At 44.7% G+C, this 10,829-nt stretch overlaps 1 protein-coding gene across 1 annotated transcript in view; it reads right to left on the reverse strand.

Annotated features, from left to right (window-relative positions):
* LOC147676774 (uncharacterized) overlaps positions 1-9,755 on the reverse strand; it is a 347,621-nt gene extending 337,866 nt beyond the window's left edge. The window contains exon 1 of the mRNA XM_086945207.1: positions 9,651-9,755. Within this exon, the coding sequence (XP_086801333.1) occupies positions 9,651-9,714 (64 nt within the window). The 5' untranslated portion in view covers positions 9,715-9,755. The remainder of the gene's footprint in view (positions 1-9,650) is intronic.
* Between the last annotated feature and the right edge of the window lie 1,074 nt (positions 9,756-10,829).

Consider the following 10,829-nt stretch of genomic DNA (forward strand, 5'->3'; position numbering starts at 1 on the left):
GGGAGAGTAAAGGGGCGCTGCCGGCTTCTTGGTGGCCATCGTTAATCCCCATCTGGGAACTTTGAGGGACAGGGTCTATTGGTTGTGAAGGCCTATTGGTTGAATTACTGCGCGGTGCCTGGACTGAAATAGCCATTAGTGGCTGCAGGGGGGGGGCAGTAGGCACACTCTGCGGGGGGAATTTGTTGGCACCCTGTGGGGCTCCTATTTTAGGAGGGTTTCCTGCGGGGAGATGAGGTCCCATATTTTTGGATTGCTTACTAACTAAGGTGTTCAAGGTAGTAAGAGATGTCTCTAGTAGAGTGAGCCTAATCTCAACTTTTTTGAGGCTATCGCTAATGGGCTGCAGAAGGGAACGAAATAGGAATTCTATACTCCCTATAGATGTGAGAGGGGGATTTGTATTAGATGTATTGACCACTGGGTCGTTATTGGTATCAGCTATGTTGGAACTTGGGGCCTTAGAGGGAAGAGCGATAGTCACAATCTCATTATCTTTCCCAGATTGGAGTGCGTTTATATGTTTTTTGCCAAAATCTAGATGGGATAGTTTGGTTTTCCCCCGCCCCCCCATTGACTTCCTACTGTGTTTGCTAGGTGGAGGCCTATGCAACTCCACCACAACACTTTGTTTCGGCTTACTTTTCTTAGTTACATGCAAAGGGGGAGTTTGGGTAACCAAATTAACGGGGGTGGCACATGTCATGGGAGGAGTTGTGTCTATAGACTTTCCAGGCACCAACCCAGGGGAGCTAGGAATTTCCCGAAGTAAGAGGGGGAAATCCTCAAGAGTCGGGGGATTTAAGCTATTGGGGGGCGTACCTTCCTCTTGGGAGATAGGATACGGGATGATCTCAGTCAAAGGTCTGCTCTTCATGGATTCAATGGAGCGCCGCCGCTCCGCCCTGCGTCTCTCCAGAGAGTTTTCTTTGCCCGCATCTCCCTTGGCAGATTTAAAATAATTGTCCAGCGTCCCTGTGTTGCTTCCCCCCTCCCTTGATGGAGTTTCACGTGGTGCCGGTGAGGGCATCACCCTAGTCAGAATCACAGTTCAAGCGAGGTCGTAAGAAAAAAGTAAGGGATATGGCCCAGCCCGGCCTCCTTCGGCCCCTGACGGCCACAGACGGTCCCGCCCTTGTCCCAGGCTTGTCCCGGCGCCCTCCGGCGCGCTCCCGCGCAGCGGGAGCTCTGATCTGTATTATCCGTATTGGTCGGTGGACAAGGGGGGTGTGGCCAGCGGGGAGAGCAGCCCAGGTGTGTTCAATGGGCACGCAGGGGCTCCTGGAGACTGGAGTCCCTGCCTGTGCTCGCAGCCCCGCCGGCTCTTCTGCCTGCCCGCGCCTCCGCTGATAGCTCCTCACAGAGACAGCAGCCTTAGATTTCAAGGCGCTGCGGGACCCGCGAAGCGGGTCCGGCGAGGTCGGGAAAGCCTTTTGGGAGTTGAGGACAAGAACAGGAACAAGATTCCCTCTGGGAGGTCGCTCACGTCCAGCCAGCGACTCTGCAACCAACAAGCAGTTCAAAGGTGATCTATATATGCCTGCCAAGGGATTTCCCTTACCCTACAACGCTCACCTTGCATGACGTCATGCCATAACTTCTCCACTAGTGAGAAGTGAGCAGTGTAAGCACGCGCACATTGAGGTGTCTGCTGTCACTGCAGTCCGGATAAAAAAGGACCACCTGTGCCAGGGCACAAAAAAGAGCCCGATAGAGACCCGTTTTGGAGACCACCTTTGAAAAACTGCTGGTGCTCAGCACCGGTGAGATCCTTCGCACTTGAAGCCCTGCCTCTAGGCCCTCGTGGAATGTCACTCCGCATGCCCCCATTCAGGTTGGATTAAGGCCTGCACGCCAAGTTCAGAGGTGTTAAAAAGTAAACTCTCTGCTTAAACATTTTCAAAGTCCCTACAATAGTGGAGAAAAGTCTCTGACAGTCCATTTACTTTTTTAAGGAAACTGACACAGATCAAACGCAGCCCTTCAATGGGACAGCTTACAATTTGCACACTCGGTAATGAAATCATTTTGTCGAGCTCTCAATGCTGAATGGGGCGGTATAAGGGGTGAGATGCCTAAACAAGAAGCAGCAGTTGTGTCGAACAAGGTGCCAATGTGCTAACAGACTGGACGCTTTTGTTGTGTGGTACTCAAAGGGTAAAGGTTCTGTTTTGTTGTTGAGAACTGCACTCTTAAATCCAAAGACAAACACTTAGTGCACAACAGATCTAAATATTAATTCCTTTACAGGAGTAGGCGCTGCCTCGCCAGTATACTCTGCTCCCCGGCGGCCAGTGGAGTTTTTGCTGAACTTTGCATTCTAAGTGACAGAGCAGAGTTCTTAGCCCAGCCTTGATTATGGGCCTGATTTAGGTCTCGGGGGACGGGTTACTCTGTCATAACTGTGGTGAATATCCTGTCTGCCGAATTATAAATCCCATTATATCCTACAGGATTTATATTATATTATTTATATTTCAGAGGGCAGGATATCTGTCACTGTTGTGATAAAGTAACTGATCCGCTGAGATCGATATCAGGCCCTTCATCACTGCATTGAGAAATATTTATGACATTTTTCTAAACTTTAACTTAAATGTATTGCTGAGCCCACTTTCTGCCGCCCTGACATTGCCATTAGTGAACTAAGAGGAAAGGCTAATCACTGAGATGTATTTAAAAATGTTATTAAACATTAAAACAGCATTCCTGAGCCCACTCCTGCTGTCCTGATAATACCTCAAGTAAGCTAAGAAGCAAGTCCATTGGTATGTGTACCCTATATATGTGGAGTATGTTTGTATTACAGTCAGAGCAACATTACATTCTCTTAAACAAAAAACAATAGTTTTGTAATGCCTACACCCCAAAAGCAAGTACTTGAAGGCTGCCTAAAATGTGAAAATAAACAAAAAGTAGTCTTGGTGAAATATAACATTTGCCTAGGATCACTCACCTACGCCAAGCAGGGAAGCCAGGGTTTCTTACTTTACACTGTGTCACTGGGTCACTAGAAGGGTATCTGTTGCTCTCTTGGCCATTTTATATCAAATATTTTTCATCAAAGGGCCCTCATTTATTGGAATGAGGAGGTGGGCAGCACAGCAAGTCACCTTGCTTCGCTACCCTATGTCAAAGTGAAAGGGCAAGAATGCACTGTATTCATGGTATACAGTGCATTGCTACCCTTTCCCAAAGCGCTGGCATGGTTTTGGCAGCCTAGCGCCAATGCAGGCACACTTACACCACAGTGCAAGGGTGCCTGTGTTATTGTCAGGATTGTTTATGTAAAAGAAGAGAAACCGTTCTGCACAAAAAACATTCCATGGAGGTGTTTTCCTCTTTGTTTGTGTGCTGCAGAATGGTGCACACTTAAAGGACAAACCTCACCTCTGAAGTTGCGTGAGAACACCCACCGCAACACAAATGGAATGCCTCCCTTGCACAGAGTTGAGCATAGTTAGGTGCTTACTCCAGATCTATGGGGCCATTCAAAGCCACACAAAGGGGCTTTCTGTGGCCTCATACATGTGATTGGGTGGTTTGCCTCCCGACGCGTCACAAAAAGTGATGCCACAGCGGCACAAGCCACTCATTAACAAGTCCCTTTGTCTTCATTTCTTGGAACATGCAGTGGAAGATTGAGTAGCAGGCAGCAGCCACACGAAGGCTCAACTCACTTTGATCTTGAGTGATCAAGAGGACTTCGAGCTGAGCCAGATCCAGGCATCTGGCTTGAGTCTAGATTGAGCTTTGGGTGGCTTGCAACCTCTATCGCAAACAGACATCTGCATTTTGCACACTGGTTTGTGAATTAGTATGCAACTAGTAAAGCATCCTATAAAATTAATTGGTGACATAACAAAATGACTATCTTAAAGGGATCATAAAATGACCTGCTTGATGAATATTAATGAGACAAGTTGCAAATTGAGACATCATGTGAATAAATTCTAATTCAGCAATGGTGGCTTGCAAGGGACAGCAGACCACCCTACTTGCATTTGCTTTCAGAAACAACAATCTATTTTTATAGAAACAATTCACCACTAAAGGGATAGGTGTCACTTTCTTGTTTGTGAACACATCAGGGGGAGCATGGAGTAGTCCCCTGGACCATTGCCTTTTCCCTCCAATGATGCCTAACATAGGGGCATATCATCAAGCGGCAGCGATTATTATCGCTGGTCGCGCTTAGCGTGAGATTTCTTATCGCCGGCTATCCCTGGAAATTATCACCATGCAAGCTCAGTGTATTAACAACGCATAGCGCAACAGTGATAATTATTCCAGCGATAGCAGTGTTTTCCATGGAACATTGCTGGTTTTCCAGCGATGTTCCATGGAAAACGGCAATAACCTTGCTGATAGGACCCTGTGGTCCTATCAGCATAAACCACCCCCAATGTAAAGTATAGGTAAGTCAGCATTTTAGCAGAAGTTAGTTTTTGGCGAAAACCGCGGTTTTTGCCAAAAATGTAACGTCTGCTAAAATGCGTGGGGGCTCCTTGTAAATATTGTGATGTGCACATCAGCGATAATTTACAAGCAGTACTGCCCAGTGACGCCCACTTTGCATCTCATTAGAGATGCAAATCGAGACGTCGGGAAAACGGATGCTAACATGCGCTAATGCATGTTAGCACCCACTTGTAGAATAGGGCGATAGTTTTATCTATGCTTTTTTGGCTTTTAAAGCCAAAAAAGCGGAGATAAGGCCCTTGTTGATATGCCCCACAGTTCCTAAAGGGGCAGCTTCACACTAGGGACAGCTTCCATTTTGTGAATCCGTTAATGTCCTTGGAGGCATTAAAACATTTTCAATGGTTTGTGACTTCAATTCTGGTTGCAAAGTGTGAGACATTGGGTTGTTGTTTGACTGGAATGTGAACCCTAGTCAAGCAACAGCCACAATCTCGGGGATGGTGAATCACAAAAAGTTACTAAATTAACCTGTGGTTAACCCTGGGTTGACAGGCACAAAAAGCAGTCAGGCTTAACTAAGAGGCACGAGAAATCTCACATCAATTTCGAAAAATAAGGTACATTTTACTAAATTTGACACCAAAACAATAAAAACCCAATCAGTAGAGCTAGAGTTATGGGGGGAAATAGTGCCAAAAACTGCCACTGGCAGCTTGGGTGTTGCTGTTGCGTGAAGATCCTGTTGAAGCTTGTGGATGGTTGGGGATGGATATTCGCATTTGCGGTCACTGAAAGTGGTCAATGCTATACCTCCAGAACTCCGTGTTGGCAACTGGCATGGGTGGCAAGGTTTTGATGTCAGCGGGCTCAGTCGAGTTTAACTGAGGCCACGCCATGGGTACAGGACCTTAGGGGTACCACTTGGGGTCAGGAATAATGGTAGTTAGTCTGAGGCGTTAGTTCAAGATAGTTGGAGAATGTTATGTCCAAGAGGCTATGAATAGTAGGTCAGCAAACTAGCCCTTGGAGCCATGTAGGTAGTCCTGGGTTCAGGTGAAGAAGCAGGGCTCAAACAGCAGGGCAGGCCTCTGAGTGTTCAATGCAGGCTTCAGGCAACAAGGCAGTACTTCCAGGTGCAGCAAAACAGTCTTGTGGAGTATGCAGCAGGCCACAGCAGCAGGCAGTCCTCTTACAGTCCTCCTGCAGGTCCAGAAAATGAACTTAAGAGTGGGACTGAGGGCCATTTTTTTTTATACCTGATGCCTTCTTAGAAATTAGGAGATGTTTACAGACATTTCTGTTTGAAGTTCTTGGAATTTCCTGACTCCCCTGCTCTGGCTTCAAGTTGGCTACAGGAACCACAGAGTGGTGACAAGCCCTTTGTGTGAAGGCAGAGCACGGCCTATTCACCTGCAAGTTGGGCTGTGCCCAGCTCTATTCCCCCTATGAATAGATGACCCATTCAAGCACACCGAATCCTTCTATTATGTGATTGTCTGGGAGCACTTCACAATGTCTGTCAACTACACCCAGCCATGTGACCTAGGCAAGGCGGCAGCCACCAAATGACAAAGAGCAGGAGAATGCCAACTTTCTAAAAGTGGCGTTTTCAAAATGTGTTATTTAAAATCCGACTTTCCTCTGAAAAGAGGAATTTTAATTACAATTTCATAGACGCCAAACATGAAATATCCATCTGTCCACAATCAAAAGTTAGCACTTATTAAATGTAAGAATGGAACTCAATGTTATCCTATGGGACAGGTAGGCCTAACAATAGGGAAAACCTAATTTAGGGTTTTTTCACTACCAGGATATCTAAAACTTGAAAGTACATGTTTAAACTTTTAATTACAATGCACCCTGCCCTCTGGGCTACCTAGAGCTTACCCTGAAGTCACTTATGTGCAATAAAAGGTGAGTTTAAGGCGTGGCAAGGAGGTTATATTGCCAAGTTGAATTGGCAGATTAAAGCTGCATTCAGGCTGCAAAGGCAGACTTATAGCATGTTATATGGGGCCCCTCAGATGGGTGGCACAATAAGTGCTGCAGACCCAGTAGTATAATTTAATGTACAGGTCCTTGGTACACGGTATATTACTCTACATGAGCCCTATACCGAAATCAAATAATCCAATCAGGTGTAAGCCAATCTTACCATGGAGAAAGCACAAGCACTTTAGCACTGGTCGGCAGTCGCAAAGTGCACAACAGTCCTAAGGCCCAGCTGCAGACGGGTGTGCGTCAGGCAAAGAAGTCCAAGATACTCTTGTAATTTGAAAGTCTTTATTTTCCAATTAATATTTTCCAAGTTTTAATGAAACATTAAGCTCAGCCAACGTGCTTTGTTCTCTCACCGAGAACTTCATCAGGGCTTAAGTCAAATAGAGCAACGGTTGCGAAAAGACAAGTCAATGTGGTCCAGTGTGAGTGCCCCAGTATAATTAACTGGAAACACCAGGGAATTCCCAGGGCAAAGTAGTGCCTAATAAAGGAGATCTGAATGTAGAATCCAAGTCCTAAGGCAAACAAAAACGAATTCAGAAAAAATTGAGGGAAAAAGATCAAACGTTTGGGGGTGACCCTTAAGAGAGGGCTAGGACCAACAGAAAGCATTGCTATCTTCCAGTGAGACACCCAAAGAGGAGGGGGTGCCACTTAAAGGCACCCCTCTATTGGTGGTTTGTAATGGGTTGCATAGCCACTTTCATGAAGAAGACTTTTCAATCCCGTACAAGGGGTTTGTACACTGCAAAATAGTATTTTCTGGGTGCATTGTCTGTTTTTTGCGATACACAAGTTTTGCAACTGCAAAAAGGGATTTTTACCTGAGGCACATAGTACACAGTCTACATTTTAGCCTGCAAGTGGGTAAAATGGAGACGTTTGTTTGATGCTTGACTGCTTTTCAGGCAAATAGCATGTAATCACTACTATTTATTCAGCAACCAACTAAATAGCTGCTATGTAAATAGTACAGTACATTTGTGGTTGAGGATATAGTGAAGGTTAATTGCTTTTTTTTTGTTGGCTGTCCAAATAGTTCTTCCTCTAAGCTACTTAGTTGGCAGTCTGATAAACAATAATGTTTCTTTGCTATTTGAAATGCCAGAAGCAAACACCCATAATCCCTAATATTTGGACACTTACTAGGAAATGTCGGAAATTGTATCATGTCCACCAATGCAAAAAACAGCAGTTGGCAAAGCCAATAGGTTTCGCCTCCGGCACTTGTTAGCTCTGCAAATGCCTTTTAGCCGAGCTAATGGGTATGGAGTGGAAAGAGTAGAGTTGCTGCAAACACTGTAAACTATTTCCTGTGTGATCTTGCTGCAGCAAATGTTTGCGGTCAGTTTTAAAGGTCCGTTTCGAGGCCTTCGAAAGGCAAAGAAATTATAAAACTGATTTTCTAGCTAAACCTGCTTGGTGACAGCCACGTCTTGTAAATGCTACTCTATGGTGTTAAAGTGCGCCTAAAGAATGCGTTATTGTACATTTCAGGTTGCACTCTAAGCTTTCAGAGCCAGTGAGTTAAGTATAATAAAAGTAAATAGGTGTGATTACACTGGCTGCCAATGAGCAGCATTGGTCTAACCACAGGCTCTAATTTGGGACAGTGTCTATGGCAACAGCTGCTTGGTGCGTAGGAGGAGGGTCTACCCTGGTAGGGGAGGGGCAGCAGGCCAGTGAGGAGCCATTCAAAGGTGCTGAAGAGGTCAGGGTCCACATGATACCTTCTACAGAAACAAGCAGCGAAGCGGGAGGGGGTTGGAGCACGGAACAGGGGGCCTCTGAAAACAGCATCTGACATTAGATCTTGGTCTTGAAATGCTCAGCAAATGTCATGAGATAAGAATATGATTTACTGCCTGGTTTACAGAAACAGCGCTCAGAGGTAGTGAAAACAGGAGGGCTCTTCAACAAAAAATATATGAAGTTCCTAACATGGTCATTAAATCGAAGCAGTGAATGGATAGTAGTAATTGGTCCATGCTCTCAGGAGTGCTAAACACAGGAAGAGGCATGACATATGCATGCCATGGACAAATGGCATGGGGAGAAAGAATAGGAGAGAATGATGGAGCCAGCAAATGGGAAGCCTATGGATGGGCTGAAGCCCACAAAGTATATACAACCGTCTAAGCCGAAACCGAACAAGTCACATATATCTGTCTTTTTGTTATGAAACATGTTTTGCGATCGGTGGGTGATGTTGTGTGTTGTGCCCTCAGTCTAGTAAAAAAGTTCCAATAATAGAGCAACATCTTGGTCACAACAAAATGAAGTTGGGAGTAGGGCCCATTGCTGAATAGGCTTCTTCAGCACTGTTAAGCTGTACCCTTAAGGTAGAGTTTTATGAAAAGGAGTCAACTTATGAAATCTGCATTATAAGGATGTAAAAAGGCATACACAGCAATATATTGCAGAGATGATTCTTTTGATATAACATCAGTACTTTTGTTGCTTCTTTTTGGAAGGCCTATCTGCCTGCACTTCTGTACTCTGTGAGCAACAAAGCAGCAAATCCAAAAACATGGTATCATGACAGCTACGCAAAAAAGCGAAGGCACAAAGATAGTTAGTGAATGGCCCTGTTTTTATGACAGCCATACAACAGCACTTCCTAGTCCAAAAAGTCCTAATTCAGCAATGCAATGCTACTGTTTCAGAAAGGCTAATACATTCAATATTAAGCATATGCTTTTAATGACAGCCTATGTGTCATATACGTGGTTAAACAAAAGAACTACCTGATGGCTCTATTGCAAATCCGAATGGGGACACAAAGTAACCATCTCTGAAATGCCATGGCCATGATGGGCAGCCCAACCAAGCAATGACAAAGCATGAAAAACCGATTCTAGTGGCTGATAGGGGCGGACCGGAAGTCCTCTCCCTGCCCCTGGTATTGTACCATTTTAAAAACGTGATATCTTGAGGTCTTCCAGGCACCCGAAATGCTAGTTTCAGGGAAGTACTTCCCGTAGTTTAGTCGGGCCTAAAAATGCTAGTTTCAAGGGAAACATTCCAGCGCAATCACAGAGAGGCAAACGTTTTGGAGGTGCACATGTAGAGCCTCCACCAAACCAATGTTAGCTCAAACATGTTGGAACTATCGAAATGCAGATGTAGACATCTGCAAAGTTGTAGTTGCACTGTCTGCAAACAACTAAATAGAATAAAAAAGAGCAAAGGATTGTCCTCACACCGTCTGCTTCACTCACCCTGATGAAAGATGGACACGTAAAACATCAAGGCCACAATCTTCATGGCGCGGTCTAGTGCCATTGATACTCTGTGCTTGCTGTGGGATTTGAATATGTGGCATATGAAAGGCCCCGCTCTGTTTTATAGAGAACGTGACGAGCGGGATGAAATCAGACCTCGGTTTAATGAGTATGCTGTCCCGCATGGAAGTCAGAACCTGTTCTTGTTTACTGTACTCGTCGTGGTTCCAAAGCACACACACAGCTGTTAACACTGCGTTCGGAAAAAGGCTATCTCGCTTAAAAACGTTGTACATGAGATTATGAAAAGAAATGAGGGCATGTAAAATATAAATATAAACAAACTTTGTTTATCTCAGTAAAATAACAAAATACTAAGTCGTATACACATGGGTCTTTGAGTCTAAATCAGGTATAACATAACACATCAACACATAAAGCGCCTGATGTACGACCGTTTTTGCATGCGCAAAAGGGTTTGTGAATCCGGTTGGACATGCAAAAACATCATGGGCCATGTACAAAGCCTATTTAGCGAGTCGTAATTTATTTGCAACTCGCTAAATAGGTTTTGCGACTCGCTATTATGAAGGGGCGTTCCCTTCCTAATAGCGAGAGCAAGCCCATGTATAAAAACATATTCTCTTTTGCAAATGCAGGGAAAATATGCTAAGGGCAGGCAATGGTCCCAGGGACCACTACCTACCCTTAAGAAATTAAACGAAAACATTTCATTTTTTTTCTTTTTTAAATGCATTGCGTTTTCCTTTAAGGAAAACGCAATGCAATTTTTTTTTAAACTGCTTTATTTAAAAGTAGTCCCAGACATGGTGGTCTGCTGAGACCAGCAGGCCACCATTCCTGGGTGGGCTTGACATTCCCAATGGGGTCGCAAATTGTGAGAGGCTCATTAATATTCATGAGCCTCTCAATTTGCGATCCCATTGGGAATCGCAAATAGTGTGATACGCACTGTTGTACATCCAAAATAGCACCTCGCAAATTGCGAGTCCCTATTTTGCGCCTCATACATCTGGACCAAAGATCCTAAAATGCCTGTACAACATAACAAGTTAACATTATGAAATACATTTTTTGAGCCTGTTTCAAAAAGTACAGCTGGAAGTCAAAAGTAAACTCCCTTTAGCTTTTGTTTGATTCTCAAAGACTCCTAGA

The sequence above is a fragment of the Lissotriton vulgaris genome, chromosome 12 (genome assembly GCF_964263255.1).
Source record: "Lissotriton vulgaris chromosome 12, aLisVul1.2, whole genome shotgun sequence".
In the NCBI taxonomy this organism is placed as follows: Eukaryota; Metazoa; Chordata; class Amphibia; order Caudata; family Salamandridae; genus Lissotriton; species Lissotriton vulgaris.